This window comes from Stylophora pistillata, chromosome 8 (genome assembly GCF_964205215.1).
Source record: "Stylophora pistillata chromosome 8, jaStyPist1.2, whole genome shotgun sequence".
Taxonomy (NCBI): Eukaryota; Metazoa; Cnidaria; class Anthozoa; order Scleractinia; family Pocilloporidae; genus Stylophora; species Stylophora pistillata.
In genome coordinates this window covers 14972663-14993378 of record NC_142526.1, presented here as the reverse complement: position 1 = coordinate 14993378, position 20716 = coordinate 14972663, and the positions used below count along the sequence as shown (strand labels likewise).

At 37.8% G+C, this 20716-nt stretch overlaps 1 protein-coding gene across 2 annotated transcripts in view; it reads left to right on the top strand.

The window, feature by feature from the left end:
- Positions 1-5522: 5522 nt before the first annotated feature.
- The window catches only part of LOC111332903 (5'-3' exoribonuclease 1), a 56269-nt gene continuing 41075 nt past the window's right edge, over positions 5523-20716 (top strand). For both annotated transcript variants that reach the window (XM_088729975.1, XM_088729976.1), the window contains exons 1-6: positions 5523-5711; positions 5807-5938; positions 12812-12912; positions 13125-13222; positions 13446-13555; positions 14788-14898. In XM_088729975.1, coding sequence (XP_088586101.1) covers positions 5550-5711; positions 5807-5938; positions 12812-12912; positions 13125-13222; positions 13446-13555; positions 14788-14898 — 714 coding nt within the window. In that variant the 5' untranslated portion in view covers positions 5523-5549. The remainder of the gene's footprint in view (positions 5712-5806; positions 5939-12811; positions 12913-13124; positions 13223-13445; positions 13556-14787; positions 14899-20716) is intronic.

Sequence of the window (20716 nt, the reverse complement as noted above, 5' to 3'; positions counted from 1 at the left end):
TGAAGCGTTTTCGGCGAGTTAGCGCTATGTTGGTGTTCAGTTGAGAACATAAGCCCTTTTTGAAGGCTTATGTTCTCAATTCTTCTTTTTTCTTTTTTCAAGAACGGAAGAGCTTATCGCTTTCGTTAATCAGTGCTTTCCCGGAATTGTAATTGAATAAATGGCAGACTGACTAAGGCATTGCTATATTTTCTTTATACCCTTTTAAACAATGACATCGGTACGATTGACTTACTAAGCACAGTTTTTAGTGTGCAGGCTTCTCTCTTCCTCTTTTTTTATTTTTTTTACATCTAAATTTGTTTTTCTTTCTGAAGTTTTCGCCGCCTTTCCCCTCTTCGTAAAAAAACGCGACACAATCCACAATTGCATCTTGAGGTCCTTGACCTTCTTCCGTTACCGGCACGTTAGGCACGTTGGAAGACATGGTTCGCAAACCGATCGACTTTGACCTAAGTGGTCCACAATGCAAGGTTAAAGTCTTGGGCGTCATTCAAGATGCACAAACCCCCTGGGGATCCCTGGGATATTTCAACTGGTTTGTCACGCATTCCTCTCAGTAACTTTTGCCTATTCGAGATCAGTGGGGGCGCGTGATTGCCGCTCAGATCGAAAAGAAACCAAACCCCAATAGGTCAAATAGGAGGTTAGGTGGAAAATGAGGAGTGTGGAGTGCGGTGTGGAAAATGAAGAGAAGAGTGTGGAAAATGAGGAGTGTGGAAAATGTTGAGTGTGGAAAATGAGGAGAGTGGAAAAATTTATAATTTTATAGGAGAACTAGTGGGCAGCACACAGCAACTTGTCTTGTAGTATTTGGTTTATTAATCGACCAGTTTCGACTTCATCAGGATAAAACTGCAAAATACATAGGAACTTATTTTATACTAGACCTTGTCAGAACATGTCACGTTCCTAGTTTGGGTGTGAACAACAAAACACCCACAAGAATATAACCACAGGATACGATTAAAATTCTGTTCGAATCCTGTGGTAGAAGGTGTTTTTGGGGCTTCACGGTTTTAACGTTAAAAACAAAAAGGTAAAAGGTAAACAAAAGAATCAAACGAGTGAAACATTACTCTCAGTATGTTGTAGCTTAAGTAGAGCATTATTTCACTTTTTCCGAGTGTGAAAAATGCGGAGTGTAGAATATATATAAAATGAAAAGACATAAAAATATAAACATGCATAAAAATTGTCTTACTTGGGTAATACTGTTATTGTCTGCAAGCAAATTATCAACCTCGCGCTGATGTTGTTTTCTTTGGCTAGTTAGCCGTGAATATCATAAATTGACAAAAAGCGTGTGGAAAATATTTTTAGTCTTTTTAGTCACGTTCGAAAACGTGTGACTGTAAACACCTAAATGGTGCAAATCTTGCGAAATACGTTACTTGTAAGGGCAGAGGCTAAAACCAGGACTGGACTCTGGACTGTGGACTGGACTCTGGACTGGACTCTGGACTGGACTGGACTCTGGACCGGACTGGACTCTGGACCCTGGACTCTGGACTCTGGACCCTGGACTCTGGACTCTGGACCCTGGACTCTAATTTTACTTTTATTGTAATAAGTCTCGACAAAATTACGAACAACTATGCGCATCACTATACGATTAATTGAGTCAATTAAACTACAAAATAAACTACAAAATAAACGGCATAGGCTAAAACCAGGACTGGACTCTGGACTGGAACTGGACTGGACTGGACTGGACCCTGGACTCTGGACTCTGGACCGTGGACCCTGGACTCTGGACTCTAATTTTACTTTTACTGTAATAAGTATCTACAAAATTACGAACAACTCTGCGCATCACTTTGCGATCAATTGAGTCAATTAAACTACAAAATAAACTACAAAATAAACTACTTAATAAACTACAAAATAAACTACTTAATACATTACAGGACTTATTTTATACTAGACTTTGTCAGTACATGTCACGTTATTAGTTTGGGTGTGAACAAAAAAACCCGCAAGTATTTTCGCACAGGATATGATAAAATTCTGTGCTAGAAAGCGGTTTCTGAAGGTGTTTTAGGGGCTCACGGTTTTAACCTTGCATTCAAAACCTTGTAGAAAACTACTTTTTGCGAAATATCCATGTGAGCACATAGCTCGTTTCGCTTTCGCAAAAAGTAGTTTTCTACAAGGTTTTGAATTCAAGGTTAAAACCGTGAGCCCCCAAAACACCTTCAAAAACCACTTTCTAGCACAGAATTTTATCATATCCTGTGCGAAAATACTTGCGGGTGTTTTGTTGTTTACACCCAAACTAATAACTTGACATGTACTGACAAGGTCTAGTATAAAATAAGTTCCTGCAATGTATTAAGTAGTTTATTTTGTAGTTTAATTGACTCAATTAATCGCATAGTGATGCGCATCGTTGTTCGTAATTTTGTCGATACTGATTGTAGTAAAAGTAAAATTAGAGTCCAGAGTCCAGAGTCCAGTCCTAATTTTATCTTATGCCACTTGTAAGCCATGGGTAGATTCAATTGAATTTGCATATTCACAGGTCAGTATAAGTTCGCATTGATCTCCACATGGTCCACACTGTCCACGTGTTTCGCGCGTTGAATATTTTATTACCCATTTTATAAGGTGCTCTTTACATGGCTACAAAATAAAATGCAATGATCCATCGCTTTTTTAAAGAGCATGGACTGCTTGTTGTCATTGACTGCAATGTTTCACTCGTTTGATTGTTCGATTCTTTTGTTTACCTTTTTGCGTTCTTTGAAGCTTGAAAAAGTAATGTATGGTTTAGTAGTGAAAACGCAATGATGCATCGCCTTAAAGGAAATGGAGTGCTTGCTATTGTTGTTCATATCGTTAAAACCTACTCCTTACCCGCACTCCGCATTTTCCACACTCCTCATTTTCCACACTCCTTATTTTCCACACTCCTCGTTTTCCACACTTCTTATTTTCCACACTCCTCGTTTTCCAGAGTCCTCATTTTGCACACTTCTCATTTTCCACACTCCTTATTTTCCACACTCCTCGTTTTCCACGTACCCCAAATAGGAAAAACCAAAAACCGCATCGGATACCAAATTTATTTCATGTCAAAACCAATCAGGGTTTCGTGCTAATCATTCAACTGTAACAGCTTTGTTGGAAGCGACAGATTCTTGGGCATATAATATTGATAACGAGAAAATCAATGGAGTCATTTTTCTAGATTTGAAAAAAGCTTTTGACACTGTTGATCATCAGATCCTTCTATCGAAACTAAACTATTATGGTATACATGGAAAATCTTTCAGATGGTTTCAGTCATATTTGGAAAACCGAACACAAAAATGCTCTGTCAACGGGTCGCTATCCAGTAGCTACTCGTTGACTTGCGGCGTCCCTCAAGGGACCATTCTCGGTCCATTATTGTTCTTATTATATATCAACGATCTTCCAAATTGCTTATCAAATTGTAAACCGAGAATGTATGCCGATGACACGCACCTCACATATGCGGGAAGCAATCTTGAGAACGTTCAGTTTTGTCTAAATGAAGACCTAGAAAACGTCTTCAACTGGCTACGAGCGAACAAACTCACGTTGAACATGACTAAAACCGAATTCATGCTAATAGGGTCGAGGCAGAGACTGAATACTCTCACAGCTTCACCAACAATTAGAATGAACAATACTCAAGTGAGCCAGGTTTCAGCTACAAAATCGCTTGGTGTAATAATAGACGATAAACTCGATTGGCATAGTCACATCGAAAAACTAACGAAAAAGATCGCCTCTGGTATCGGGGCCCTAAAGCGAATTAGGCACCTGATCCCAGCATCAACCTTACATCTCATCTACCAAGCTTTAGTAAAACCTCACTTTGATTACTGTGACATTGTTTGGGGTAGCTGTGGGAAAACGCTACGAGACAAACTGCAGAAATTGCAGAATAGAGCAGCCCGTGTGTTGACATTCTCTAACTATGATGCTGATGCAACTGAGCTACTCGAGTTTTTAGGGTGGAAAAATCTTGCACGCCAGCAAGAAATCCATAAAGCCACCATGATGTTTAGATGTCTGCACGGGCTAGCTCCAAGGTATCTATATTCAAAGTTTACGTGGCGTGACTCTGCTTATGACCTCAGGGACTCTGAAAATAAGCTTAATGTTCCACTACCGCGCACTAATTATTACAGAAAAAGCTTTAGCTACAATGGCGCCACATTATGGAACAGTTTACCACGCGATATAAGGAACACAGAGTCTCTGGGGTTATTTAAACGTAAGATCAATGACATTTTTTAAGTCTAACGCACGGCATTCACGGAAAACAGCTTTAGTGTTATAGTATGTAGTTTTAATTTTAAATATCTTAGCGTATGTGATATGTATTTTTATAGGCTGATGAATTGATCGTGTCTAAATAAAGATTACAATACAATACAATACAATACAATCCGAAAACCCGTTAGTATTTTTCGCGAAAACCGAAAACCAAATGCTTAAAAGCGGAAAATCCGCAAACCGCGATGAATACCAAAATCGAGAAACCGACGTTTTTTAGCACAAAAACCGAAAGAACGATCTAAAAATAAATAAAACCGCAAAACCGAAAATCCCAATGCCCCCTCATAAATTAAACTTCCAGCAACACTTGCTGCTTCATTATTTAAATAATATTCGGGGGTGGGAGTCTATGTCATGAATACTTGCAAAGATAGCCGATCCTGTGCTACGCACCATTTTTAGAGATGCTTGAGGAGAATGAAGATTGTGATCTGTAGCCTAGAAGGCAAAGGAAAAGAAGATATAGTGGAAGGTGAGTGAACAAACTATTACCGAATCATTACCGAGAGAAGAGTCATCAAGACAGGAGTTATGTAACTCAAGATAAAGAAAATATGATGCTTTATTGACAGTAAATATATAATTTTAGGTTTTGGAGTAGTTTTTGTGTTTTTTTATTTTTAAGCATACATTAAGAAAAATTAGCGTGATTTTCAAAAACGAGAATAATTTTGAGCATAATTTGGAAAAAAATCGGGCTCTGCTAGTGGCATAATAGTTGTATAGGGCATACCCCTATTCTAATAAGCACCCCTACTGAATATTTAGCCCCTCGTTCTGCACGTGCATAGCACTGTAAGAGTACATGCACATGTTAGAGTACATGCAGATGAAAAATTCCTCCAAACGAATGGTCTCGTCTTCAAATTATGCGACGATTGCTTGGCTGTCGTAATAGCCAGGTAGGATCTAGGGACAGCAAGCCAGCTTTACAGTCCTCTTGATCCTTTTTAAAATAAAGATCAAAGCCTCGTTTCGCACATTTTCTCTTAAAAAAAGAAAAGAGAAATAAGCGCCGTCCCTAGTAAACGCCCCGTTTCGGATAAGCACTCTCCCTCTAGGTGCCAAAAGTAATTAAGCACCTCAGGCACTAAATTGAATTGTTACGGTACTCTCCCGCTCCGCTCCGAACTGAGGGGTAACGGGACGGAAAAGTGTGTCATACTTAACGTCTATGAAGGAATTCTTTTGAGTCAGCGGTTAGATTACTGACTTGAACCTTTGTGGGCTTTTGCATGGTGTGCAGATGTGTAGACATCTTACGCCGACGAAAATTTCAGCTTTCTTCCTTTAAGATTATATGTCTTTTCGATAAAACAGATATGGGAGTTCCTAAATTTTATAGATGGGTTAGTGAGCGATACCCATGCATAAGTCAAGTTGTTCAAGAACACCAGGTAGAATTGCAATGTGCAGAAGCACTCCGTCTCACTGTTTTAGATTTGTGGGAAAGGATATGTTCAGTTTTAATCCTTTTCTTGTTAAATTTCAGATTCCTGTCTTTGATAATTTGTACCTGGACATGAATGGAATCATCCATCCTTGCTCGCATCCTAATGACGATGATCCTCACTTCAGAAAAAGTGAAGAAGAAATATTTGCTGATATATTTCATTATATCGAAGTGAGTGTTTGAGTCTGATCTGAGAGAAATTAATTTTGTCGATCTTGTTGTCATTGTGGCTAAGCAGCTGATAGATTTCAGTTTTCAGTTTTTCCCTTCGTGAGATCTTGTATGTTATTTAGACGTCAAAACCGAACTTTTCAATACTCAAGAACCAGAAAATACAAAAGATCCATTACTACAATTAAAATTTGAGAAGTGGTAATCGTGACATTTAATCACGTCCAGATAAGCATTAATTAGGGTACTTGTATGTTATACAGCATAATTTTGAGCACATGGTCATTTAAAAACAGGGCTTTCCTTAGTACTCAATGTACTTAAGCACAATAGGTAAAATAAATTTTCAAACCGGGAAAGGAATACTTCCACCTGTTGAAGTTTCGAGAATATCCAAGCCCTTAGCATTACAAATAACGGTAAAGTCTCACTGCAAAAATTATATAACAAGTCAAATTGTAAGGTTTGTACTATTACTCAAGGAGCTAGAACTGGGAAAATATTGTTGCATTCAACCCACCTGACAGGAAAGGTCTAGCACTGGATTCTTATAGAAGCTCTTTAAAACTAGGTACTATGTAGTGCTGAATTGTGGTACCACTAACGAGATAGATGGGGGTCTTTTTCCAAATTTGGCTTTTAACATAGAACGAGGCTTAACCATTTTTTGCCCTAAAAACCTAATGACTCTTATCAAAATATCTGAGAAAACACTTAAAGGTGTTTACAAAGTCTACAACTTTAATTTGAGTGATTACGAGTCCTGAAAAAGGTCATGTGACATGTCATGTGACTTTTTCTTGTCAAAAATTCACTTTCTGAGCTTAAAACACGTGGAATTTTCAAAAATAAACATAGATTTCAAATGTGACTATGAGACAGGATTTAGATGACCCAACGAAGTGGCTTGTGGTCAACAGAAGTAGTGATTGCAAAACTACAATGAAAAACAAAGAACTGTCAAAAAGACGGATGGCTGGATGGATTTTCTATCCTGTGTAGAGCCGCTGACATCACTGCTAGAAGCATTCAGATCTGAAGTGAGGGAAAAATCCAAAGCTTTCTGCTTCTGGGAAGACTACATCAACATGGTACTGGTTTTTCTGCAGTTCATTAAGGCTGAATGAACTGGAAACTGGAAGCTGCACCTCACCGCAACGGCTGCCATGGTTCCCCATTTCTTCGCTTTGGGCCGGATAAACTATGCCAGGTGGCATCCTGTTTATCTTTCTGGTATGAACATGCTAGAAACCAAACATCCAGAAGGTTTACAAAGAGTTCATCAATGGAAACCATAGTGTGAGTCACTCAAAACAACCCTTTGCACAAGTCTGGATGGACGTGGCCATGGAGCAGTCTATTAACCTAGATTCCAAGTCCAAAGGGGGTATAATGGCATTGCGCACTATTTCTAAAAATGGGTTTTGTCTCATGAGACCCCCGCGTGACTCAGACAAACATTGCGATTCGTTTATCATTGCAATCCACCATAAGCGAATGTATGCCGGTTGGCGACAGTATGTGAACAAAAATTGTTAAAAATCGGGCAAATCACAGTCTGTACTTCCTCGAAGGAAAAAAAATGGTTCCTACGAAGCGGTGCTGTTGGGGTAATTGCAAAACTGACTCAAGGTACCCAGAGAAATGGCCAAAATCGCTCAAAGAGTTGGAGGAGTCCGGAAAAAAAGCTTTCATCCCATTTCCTAAACTGACGCAAGACATCTAGAAGTGCAGATGATGGTTAGTGGCTTGTTCGAGGGAATTCCTTACCGAAAAGAATATCTCTCAAGAAATACAAACATTTGTGCCCTTCATTGGCCTGGCAAAAAAGGCCCACTACGGAACATCCCGATCCTGTAAAGGCAAATCTGAAGCCAGCAGAAGCCAGTTGTGCACGTGTTCAATTAGACAATAATTTTATTGTTTTATTTACAAATATAACTTTCTACCAAACCTAATTAATAGATAAAAATTGCCTTGTTCATTATAAAAATAGGCTCTTTTTACATTATTATCCTTTAGCTCATAGATTGCTTTATGGAATATACAGTTCTCTAACCCCTTAAGGTTCTCCCCACAACAGCAATGTACACAATTTTGACTCGTATAAGGTCGCGAAATCACCACTGTAGCCGTGATCTTTCCTTCATCTTTGAGATAGACTGAGATGAACAAAAAAATGTATTCAACAAAACAAGCAATGTTGCATAATGTATTTACTGCATAATAAAATAAGAGACAACTTTTTTTAAAGATATTGTGAAGTAACAGCAGTTAATATTTACATGATTTCTTGTCTTAGCAACCTTACAGTTGCATACCTACATTGTGTTACGCCCGCCCCCTCTGAACAATGCAGCGGGTTTGATAACTAGTGTTGTGACCAAACTGAAAACAAACAATGAGGTCTTGATTATTGTAGACTAGGGACTGGCAAGCAATAACATTGTGCGGAAGCTCCATTTTCGTCGATGACCAAATGTGAGCTCTTACTAACTAATGGTAGGCAGTCAACGTGTCCATTACATCATGGACAAATCCTGAATCTACGTACCTTCGTCCACTTTTTACTGGTTTGTCCATCACATGTCCAAGTCCTTGGTCGTTTTCTTCCGTAACATTGACATTCTGGATTGATTCCAAGGCATAATAATGTATGTGTCCATAGTTAAACAGTTTGGGTATGTTGCGAGAAGGAAACACATGCCAGCCCATTGACTGAATCTCTGGAAACAAAACCAAATTGCAACTTTGCTGAAGTTCACAACTTTCCTTTACAGCCTTCGCCGCAAACCATTTCTCCTCATCTATACTTGGATTGAGTGTGTGATGATTTCCAGTCTTTATGCATTCAGTGACACGTTTTACAAGTTCATCACATTTTCCGCTTAATCTCAAACCTCAGCACTTTAACCATCATTTTAACTGATCAATCTAAAGTGTAGTCCTTTGGTTCTCAGTCAAATTTCGAGCCAGGAACACCATCCTCTTGGGTTAAAACAGTCAAAGAACAAAGCAAAGAGCTCGCAAACGACATCGATACCGCTAAACGCTCTTATAGAAAGGGCACTTGGAGTAGTTTGTTTGTCTGAGTCAAGTGGGGGGTCTCAAATTTTGTTATGTCATCTGTGTGTGACACCATTGGCATGAGCACAAAAGAAGATGCAGTGGATCGATGGTTTCTTATCATCCTCAATAGAGCTGCTATGACACAGGCGGTCAAGGCAATGTGAGGTTTTGAGAACTCTGATCGAATCGGAACTCATAAAGATACAGGACCTTCAAGATTGGCACGGGATGAAAAGGATGTTCAAAACCTAGCAGAATCCTTTAGCAGTGGGCTCCTAAATGACCCTTTTCACATTCCAGATGACATTCACGATGAGAGCAAACCGATACCTCTGAGTAATCTTGCCTCTGGTGTTCTTCCTGATGCTGATGCAGACAGGCTCCGAGAGCGACACAGTTAGGCAGGCAGAGTATTGAGAGGTTTATTTCATCTAGACTGAAGAGCAATGAAACAAATCTCTGGGATCCAATCCAAAAGCTGAAGATCAAGTTGTTTCGTTCAGTGGCAAAGATAATTGTGATGAGCACAAGTCAGAAAGAGAAAATTTCATTGATAAATGCAGATCGTGAGATCTCTGGCCGCCTTCTGGTAACTGCGAAGCACAGACACATACATCTTAAAGAGGTGCTTTCGTATGAGCTGTGCAGTGTACCCATTGCACTAGCACACCCAGATGGAACTCTCCTAAAGACAGGTAAAAGCACCTTGATGCCTCTGTTGGAGAAGGATATCTCGTGTCCCTCAAGCCTTCCTTGTTCAGAAATCCCTACAGCATACCTTATCGATGCAATGGCCTTAATTCAAATGTTACAATCTGCAGGAACTGCAACATTTGGAGAGCTGTCTGGGAAATATTCACATCTTGTCATCAGTACTTTGAGTCGTAACTGCTGCACTCGAGTGGACCTAGTATTTGATCAGGCAAATGCAAGAAGAGGGGTGAATCAAGCTCCCTAGAAGTGAAGATCCATGGTGAATCTACACCAGTTCCGAAGCAGTGGACAAAGTTTATTTCCAACCCAAAGAAAAAAGAAAACTTGGCCGCATTTCTTTGTGATGCTTTAAGTCAACACCTCCCTGAACGTTTAGGCCCTTCACAGGTCTTCCTCGCTGGCGGATTCCAAGACGGGTCAAGAACAGTGTCTCTTACCCAAGGTTTCGTAACCATAGAGCCTAACTTATTTTCTGATCACGAAGAGGCAGATACATGACTGCTGCTTCCCGCTAAGAATGCTGCTGCAACACATCGACGGATTGTCATCCAATCGCCAGACGCTAATGTGGCCGTGCTATCAATTGCACACTTTAAAGAGTTGTCCTGCCAGGAGTTGGGGTTTCGAACTGGTGTTAAAGACAAGCAGAGATTCGTACCAGTCCATGCCATTCAGCATTTTCCTGAGCCAGCTTCTGTGCGAATGTCTGCCGTTGTTTCATGCATAAACATAATGTTTTTTGCCACAGTGCTAAGAAACATTTGTTTGCTAAACATCGGTCTTGAATCCACATAATATGTATTGTATATTTTAATATCTCATGATAAGTTACATTGATTAATTTTATTATTGTTATTATACTTTTAATTAGTTACTACAAATATATACTTAGATTAGATTAGTATTGTTCCAGAAGAAGAGCCTCTTAATTGTTGGAATCTGTAATAAATCAATAAATTAAAATAAAATCAATAAAAGTTAAAGTTTTCATCTTTTTTGTGCAAACTAATGTAAACTGTATATATTTTAACAACAACAAACATATGAAACATATGTGTGAACTGCGGTTATGAGACGTATATGAGAACGATCCTTCGCAGTAACGCACTATTTGAGCAATAGTGAAAATCAGACCTGAAAAAAATTTCAGGCCTGTACAGGACTCGAACCACTGACCTCTGCGATACTAGTGCAGTGCTCTACCAATTGAGCTAACAAGCCAACTGGGAGCAGGCCATCAAATTAATTCGATATAAACCCGTAGATGATAAATCAAACAACAACAAACATATGAAACATATGTGTGAACTGCGGTTATGAGACGTATATGAGAACGATCCTTCGCAGTAACGCACTATTTGAGCAATAGTGAAAATCAGACCTGAAAAAAATTTCAGGCCTGTACGGGACTCGAACCACTGACCTCTGCGATACTAGTGCAGCGCTCTACCAATTGAGCTAACAAGCCAACTGGGAGCAGGCCATCAAATTAATTCGATATAAACCCGTAGATGATAAATCAAACAACAACAAACATATGAAACATAATGTGTGAACTGTGGTTATGAGACGTATATGAGAACGATCCTTCGCAGTAACGCACTATTTGAGCAATAGTGAAAATCAGTTCACACATATGTTCACACATATGTTTCATATGTTTGTTGTTGTTTGATTTATCATCTACGGGTTTATATCGAATTAATTTGATGGCCTGCTCCCAGTTGGCTTGTTAGCTCAATTGGTAGAGCGCTGCACTAGTATCGCAGAGGTCAGTGGTTCGAGTCCCGTACAGGCCTGAAATTTTTTTCAGGTCTGATTTTCACTATTGCTCAAATAGTGCGTTACTGCGAAGGATCGTTCTCATATATGTATATATTTTATCGCTTTTCCATGTTTTTCTTTGCTGTATTACCAAGCAAAAGTTGAAACACACACCATAACTTGCAAACAGTGTACATGTTTCTTATCTACACTTATCAGATTATCTTTGGAGTATTCATCGGTCGACTAGAATTATTTCAAATTCTGTACTGCACAGCTAATTACCCAATACCTTGAAGCTACTCCAGATTTACCCCTCACCATGATGTCCCCAACTACTCAATACAACTGTAACTTTCTCAAACCAAGAAATCACGTTCTAACTACTAACGAATTTTGTTTTATGCCAGAAAAATTAAAATTGGTGAATATTAGCAATGGTAACTGCTACCATGGCAACAAATAAGCACTATGAGGCCTAAGCACTGGTTGAGACTCTTATTGTTAAAAAGTCACATGTTGAAACTGTGTTTAATTTTGAAAATTTCACGTGTTTTAAGCTTGTTTTGGTCTCAGCCTTGTTTTCATGCTGACGACTATTGAAATGGGGACATGCGGGTATTTCGCTTATTTCTTTCAAGTTGGTGTATCCAGGTGGATTTCTTTTGCACAAATTGACAGAAGTAGACCTACATTTTGTATTGGAAGGCTTAAGGATAAAAGGATAGGTTATTTGGGCATTTGAAAGAATTGAAACTTGCTAGATTTGGCTTAAAAAGTGAATTTGTGACGAGAAGTAGTCACGTGACATGTCATGTGACCTTTTTTGGGGGCTCATAATCACTCAAATTAAAGCTGCAGACTTTGTAACACCTTAAAGTGTTTTCTGGGATATTTTGATAAGAGTCATTAGGTTTACAAGGCGAAAAATGGTTAAGCCTTATTTCTACGTTGAAAGCCAAATTTGGAACAAGACCCCCATCTATCTTGTTAGTGGTACCACAGTTCAGCACTACATAGTACCTAGTATTAAAGAGCAGTTATTCTTCTATAAGAATCCGCTGCTAGACCTTTTCTGTCGGGTGGGTTGAACCATCTCTTTAAATAAGGCCTTTTTCAGAGTTAGCCCCTTGACTACATAGGAAAGGGTACTTATCAAAAAGCAAATGTTTGGACTACATGTAAACTATATGTATCACTATTGAGCTTGTCGTGGCGAGTGTCACAATGAAGAATATACTGGCCTTGGGAAATGATTCTTAATAAAAGTTTAGTTCACAACAGTTACTTTATAATTATACAAGTTTGTTAAAATTGTTTGCCTAGGTGCTGTTCCGTATCATTAAACCTAAGAGAGTGTTCTTCATGGCTGTTGATGGTGTGGCTCCTCGGGCAAAAATGAATCAACAAAGAGGACGTCGTTTTCGGTAATAGTTTAAATGTATAATTAGGTCTGTATACTTTGAATAAAACTTATTTCCTATTTGGAGTGTTTCTTCTCATGAAGGTCAGAGTTCTACATATCTGTCTTTTATAAATGTATACGTAGCTACAGGGTGTACACAGTAGATACATAATTTTTTGTCAGTGAATTTTCTAGATATTTGGTTGGCTATGGTTTTCTCTTGTTTACCTGCAGGTCTGCTAAAGAGGCAGAAGACAAAATTCGTAAAGCTTTGGAAAAGGGCCAAGTTCTACCGGAAGAAGAAAGATTTGATTCCAATTGTATTACCCCTGGTATGTGCTTGTAATCGTGTCTATTGTGGGTTAAATTGTTCTTCTTCTTGTGATTTTGTATTTCAAACTACTGATAAATTCAATCATTGCTTAGTTTTTACACTAATTTGAAATCTTTTTTGATAAAAATTTGACTTATGTATTAATTAGGATTTTTTTCTAAGAGGAATATAGAGTTATAGTTTGTCTTATTAAACTGTAGTGTGTATGGTGTGTTTCTTAGGTACTCCTTTTATGGTAAGACTCCATGAGCAATTGAAGTTTTTTGTTAGTTACAAGATTTCTACTGATCCTGCTTGGCAAGGATTAAGAGTATATCTGTCTGGACATGAGGTATTAACCACTAGATTTTTCATTAAATTGTGTCACAGTTCTTTTTTCTTGTCTGGTAAATAACAAGAGCCTGTGGTGCTCCTCAGTGGTATGGTATCACTGTGTAGTCTTGTATCAGTTTTTTAAGTAAGCATGTTATTCACCAGCCAGGAAGTCTATATTGGGAAAAACTGTGCCCTTTGTCTTGGATACCGCCCGAGGCAGTGATAGGACACAAGATAGGGCACAGTTTTTCCCAATACAGACCAACCCAGGATAGTGTATAGCATTTCTATTTTTTTCTTAAACTTAAATGCTTGTAAAAAGAACCAGAATAACTTAGGGCTGTAACTCATAGCAAGGAGATGAAAGAAAAAAGAGAGGTAATGTGCTTCAAAAAGAGAGGCTTCACTGAAACAGTCTTATCTGTGTACTGATGTCTGTAAAATCTTTCTTTTGCTGAAAAATTAAAGTCAAATAACATGTTTTTTCTACCTAGAAACAAGGGGATGTAATGTGACTTTTAGTCATTGAATTTCTTTGGTTTCTACTGTGAAATGTATGGTAGAAATATTAATGTCTGGAACTTGTAAAGAATTAGCAAAGGTTTATATATGGTAGAACTCAGACCTTTGTTCAATATCCTGCAACAAATTCTGATATTGAATGAATGAAAATAGCATTGATAGAACTAATTGTTTACTGCAAGTACAATACCTCTGGTTTTAACTTTCTTAGTTACCTTTTTTGAAGTTTTATTTAATTACAAACAATTTTGTAGGCCACATGTCAATCTATTAGAGAAACACGTTTGGTACCAAACCAGTTTTTTCTTTTTGAGAGAGAGAAAGAGGAGAGAATTAATAAGATATATATCGGTTAAAGGTTGTGACTGAAATCTCTGCTTACAAATGCTGACCAGCAGGTGAAACAAAATTTATTTATGAAAGGTTGCAATGAAGTCAAGGATGTACTAGGCGACTCAACATGTAACTAATAGGATACTGCTCACTGTAAGCAGGCCAGATGGGAGAATACTGCCCACTCTTGGAACCAATCAGATGGCAGGATTTGTAGAATACCAACCGCTCATGAACTGAGATAAAAATAATCATTATTACTGAATGATATGATTAAGTGTAGTTACTCAAGTGGTAAACTTTTGTGCCCTAACTTCTTATGCTTATCCTTGAGCTGTGTAAAATAAAATTATTTCATTTGATATTCAATGCAACATAAATTATCCTTTCCAGACACCTGGTGAGGGTGAGCATAAAATCATGGAGTTCATCAGGTCTGAGAGAGTGAACCCTGACTATGATCCCAACACAAGGCATTGTCTATATGGCCTAGATGCTGACCTGGTGAGTAAATCAAGTTAAATAGAGTATTGGAGGTTCTGATTGCTTATTAAAAGAAATCCCTTCTGGTTGTCAAGCAGTGGTTATGGTGATCTACAGATTTGCATGTAGTTAAGCCAAAAAGTGGTTCTCTTTGTATTTTTTTTTTTTGTATGTTTAAATCATATGGCTAAGACCTGTTAGACTGGGTCTTGGATGCACGACTTCAAAAAACACCATCTAAATATTTTTCTCCCAAAAGTCCATGTAGGATGTATGATAATTATACTCAAGCATTATTTAAAAGAACATGGAAAGTCTGACACCACGGAAATACGTTTAGATGACGTCACAGTGGTCAGTGGTCGTCAACTTTAGGCTGCCAAGCACTTCGATGTGCTACTTGTGTGAGTTCGATGAAAATAACGGTTTTTTGCTTGGTCTAAGTTGGAACATATCCATAATACTCATTTTTTGTTAGAATTGATTCTCTGAATGAATTTTTTAATACTAACACCGCGTCTTAATGAATAGCAGTACTGAGTAGTCATTTTGTTTGGAGTTGTGTGCTGTTTGCTGACTTCAGCTGACTTCAGCTGACTGTCATTATAAAGTGTAATCGTGTTTCTTCAGTAGCCCTCACCTTCAGAATTGTCAGAAACAGTGATAGTTATCCATACAAAGCAGAAGATAGGTTCTGCAAGATACTTTCCGAGGGAGTCTGAAGACTGGTTGGATTTTTAAGTGTAGTTAACATGAAGCGATACAGGTAATTGTTGTGTTGTGAAAATATTCACGCTCACTTTGCTTCGACATGCGGTGCCTGTTCATTTTATAAATCACTCGCTTGGATGAAGAGTTCGCCTATGTAGACTTGGTTTTCACCATTTCACCTTTCTGATTTTCTGTGCCTTTAAGAACAGTTGAAATCAATTATTTGTGGTTGCTGTTCATAATCAAAATTTGAACATAATATTATGTTCATTTCATGTACTTGCAGTTTTATCAACAAGTTATCTCTGGTGAAGAGAATAACACCCATTTAAGCTCATATAATGGTGATGTTTACAAAGGGAGTGGAAATCGGAAAAATTCTGATTTGTTTGCTAAACCAAGGCTCGACAAAGAGTGATTAGGTGATTCATTGAGGGCGTTGAAAATGTGATATTTGAGACCGTCCAACATGATGGCCCTATTAACACATTTTCTTGTATGAAGTCTTCATTGTTGTCAATTGATTGGAGATCTCTATTACCTGTCTTTAGTACGTTTGCTTGTACCTGTTACTACAACTGCTACTTTCATTTCTCAAAGAGCTGTATTTGTTCACCTGAAAGTGTTTTCAATAAAATCCACTGGTTTATTTTATTATTTTTTTATAACTCAGTCATTTGAAACTTTCACAGGCACATGTATGTTTGCCTAATGTATATGCCACCATGTGCATTGTGTTAATTTATGCAAATAATCAGGTGCTCTTCTTCCATTCATTTATTTTTTTTTTTAGATTAGCTTTGCTTTGCTTTACATAGTTTGTATGTGCTTAAGGAATCACTCACATCACACGCTCTGAACCACTGTAAGGAGTTAATTATGATCCTCATCAGTAATATTACATCATATCCCCACAGAACATTGTTAGGAAATATTCCTACTTGACTGGTAACCTTTTTTTTTTTTCAAGACATCATAGAACCTGGTGGCAAAATATATGCATATTGGTGAAACTAGCTGAGAATTGCTTACTGACTACAAATAGCCTGCATACAACTGCTCCCCTCCTCTGTATTAAATTGGGAAAAGGACGTCTGTGTGGTTCTGTTGTTGTTCATGTTGGGGAATATCCATTCCCTGATTTTTATTTGACCAGATGGGCACAGCTGTACACAGGCTAATTACAAGCTTTTGGTTACTCCTCATGACTTAGTGTTGACTGGAAATTGACAGCTAACTTAATCTAATCAAGTTTCTCCTAAACATTTTTAACAAACAGGTTTGTCTTGAATTCTAATAATTTTCTCTTAACATTTCTAATTTGGGAGATTAATCATCTTCTTTGCTACCACCATCATCACCTTGATGAACACCAGGCAAGAGTTCTTTGTTCCATATCTCAGACAGCTTCTGGATATAAGAAATCAAGTTTAGAAGACAGTTGATTCATTCAAGGATGTTTCAATACAAGAAAAGACAATACAATGGTTTACTCACATAAATAAATAAAATTAAATTTTAATGATTATTTTACTTTAAAATACTTTTGTTTACTAAAAATTTGTGTTCTACTCTTACCAAGATGGTAATGTAACTTTGTGAATCAGGGAACTAAATAAACTAGAGGTATTCTGTTATCTCAGTACATTTTATGTTGCAGGTGGCAGTAGGCTAGTAAAGGAAGAAAAGAAAAAGCAAAAAGAAAGAAAGAAAATGGAATAATTAGAGAAGGAAAAATAGCGTAAAAAGAAAACATGCTACAAATTATCCATAATTCTGCTGGGAAACAAATGCCTGTTGGGAAAGTAAAATATTTGCTGCTCAGAAAACAGCAACAAACTGGTGGAAAGTGAAAACTTTTTTCATTATCATTAAAATGGACATTTTGTACTTAGAACATACATAGGTTTATTCTTCCTCTCTTTGAGACTAATTCTTGTACTTTGGGGGCTTCAATCCTTCACACGTTATGGCAGTGTGTCCCACTGTAGAACTGTTTTGGCCAACTTGATACAAAATTCATTAATAGCGAGTGGGGATAGGATGGCCATGCTACTTACACGAGTACCCATGTTTTGTCTTCTCGACGGATCTGACCAAAATGCCGTTGACATGCCAATTTATATGGTTCAAGCCACTGCTTTACAAACCTGGTAATGCAACGTCCTCATATCACCATCTCAGCCATTCAAAAACTGTCTCATTTTTAGCCTTAGTGCGTAAGCTCTTTTATAAACAAAACTTAGTTGCCCTGGAGCCGCCAACAAAAAACGACAATTTCATTGTTGTGTGCAACCTCAGTTCGGCTTTGGCAAAATATGTAATTGAGTATAAGAACTATTCAAAAGGTTAGCCGATTTTCAAAGCTAAGTTTACAGTATTCTTTCTAAGTTTTGCCTTTTTACACTATCGACTAGACTCATGGCGATAACATTGTAAAAGTTATTGGCATTTTATGGTCTCGTTAAGGTGTCCGCTGACCAGTAAAACACTGTATCATGCCCTAAAAAACGTATTTCCACAGTGTCATAAAGTCCTACTAAAATTTTTAAAGAGATACCATAAGAGGTTCATCTATGATTTCAAAATAATGGTCTCTTCAGTTTTGAAAAGCCAACGTTAGTTTCGAGAAGTTATGTGAATGTTCAACTTTAAACCTCTAACACTGATTGAGCTTCACTGCTTTAAAGGTTCTTTGGTACGATATTCAGTGAAGATTATGTTAATTAGTAATTATTGCTTGCTTAACTAAGAACAATAATGAACAGTATTTACTCTAACTATACTTACTTTTTACTTTAATTTGGTGTATAAACAATGTATCTCTATCAGTGTACTATGGAGGTAATTGAAACTTGTTCAACCAATAGTTTCATATGCTGCCCATTATAGGAATGCTTTTCTGTAGATTTTTGCTTATTCATCAGTACTACAGTACTAACAGTACCTATTTAGCACACTCTTCTCTCTCAAGCAAGCACGACTCTCAAGCAAGCATGAATACCTACGTACTAGCATACTAGCGTACTAACTTCAACTCTCGAGCTAGCATGAATACCTACGTACTAGCATACTAACTACAACTCTCGAGCGAGCATGAATACTTTTGTACTAGCAACTCTTGAGCTAGCATGAATACCTACGTACTAGCGTACTAGCATACTAACTACAACTCTCAAGCGAGCATGAATACCTACGTACTAACATAATAGCGTACTAACTTCAATTCTCAAGCTAGCATGAATACCTACATGCTAGCATACTAGCGTACTAACTTCAACTCTCAAGCTAGCATGAATCCCTGTGTACTAGCGTATTAACTACAACTCTCGAGCGAGCATGAATACCTAAGTACTAGCGTACTAACCTCAACTCTCAAGCTAGCAGGAATAGCTATGTACAAGCGTACTAGCATACTAACTTCAACTCTCGAGCTAGCAGGAATAGCTACATACAAACGTACTGGCATACTAACTTCAACTCTCGAGCTGGCATGAATACCTACGTACTAGCGTACTAACTACAACTCTTGAGCGAACATGAATACCTACGCACTAGTGTACTAACTACAACTTGCTAGCGAGCACAAGCATACTAGCGTACTAGCCAGTAACAACAACAACATCATCAACAACAACAACAACTTCATTTTGCACCCTGAATTAAATTAAATTTAAATTACAAAAAAGTAGTAAAGCAAATAACATAAAGTTCATGGCTGCGCAAAATAACCACCAGGCTAAGAGCAGCTAGCTAGCTGTCCTAAGGATTTTGAATACTGTAATGACTAGTGGTGTCAGGTACTTAAGACTTCTTAAAGTAACACGTACAACAACACAGAAACACACTGACAAAAACTAGTTATAAGCTATAAATACAAATTAGCGAAAATAGGCAGGAAAATAAAGTAGGTCTAGGCAGATTAACTAACAGAAGAAAGTAAATGTAGATTGTAATAAGGTCAGTTAGTAACTTGCAAGAATAAATCATCTTAGCTTCTTAAATTTTTTATGTGATAGAAGCTTAATGTCATAACTGATTGCATTTCAAACCTTAGTGCCTTGCTATCTAATATTAAAAATACCGTTAGTACGTTAGTACTCGGTACGGACAACTCATCACGGCTTGTAGTTCATCTCTTTAGTAATAATTTGGATATACAAAGTTGAAATGGTAAATTAGCCACCATAACGATTAAAAAAGCTGACGTTTTGAGCGTTAGCCCTTCGTTGGAGCGAATAGAGGAATTGTGGGTTGTGTGTGCTTTTAAAGGCAGAAAATGGAGCTATGTTATTGATGGGAACATGGCAACGAGAAAAACACGAATAAATTAGTGGAATGAAAAGCATAAATTGATCCCTGTGGGATTTAGACTGCCGGTTTGAAAGATGAGCTTTTGCTCAAGAGTTTTATGGCTTTCTGTGCTACCTAAGTGTAAGGAAAGACTGCAGATTGCCATATGTTGCTTAGAATGATTAGGTAAATTAAAATGTCTAGTGACTGGTTTCATGTCATTCCTTTCCACGTCTTGAAGGTGTTCTTGGAATCGGTCACCTAGTCTTCTGCCTGTTTCACCAATGTATATCTTTTTGTAATAAGTGCAAGTTATGCAATGGATTACATTGATGGAGGTGCATGTGAAGTGATCGGTGATCTTAATGGTTGGTTTAGGTCCTGATATTTTATCAGTGTTGTGAATGAAAGGACACGTTTTGCATCGTGCACGAGCGCATTTAAAAGTGCCTGGTTGGTCATTAGTCTGAAAAGAACTTCTGACCAAAAAATTGCCTATGTTTTTGTCGCGTTTGAATGAAATGAGTGGAGGCTACGTATGCTAGTTCATTAGTACGTTAGTATGTTAGTACTTGTTACGTTAGTGCTTGGTAGGGAAAACTCATCATGGCTTGTTGGCCATCTCTTTAGTACGTTAGTACTAGGTACGGACAACTCATCATGGCTTGTAGTTCATCTCTTTAGTTCACTAGTACATTAGTACTTGGTACGTACAACTCATCACGGCTTGTAGTTCATGTCTTTAGTACACTAGTACGTTAGTACTTGGTATGGAGAACTCATCGTGGCTTGTAGTTCATCTCTTTAGTACATTAGTACTTTGTACGGACAACTC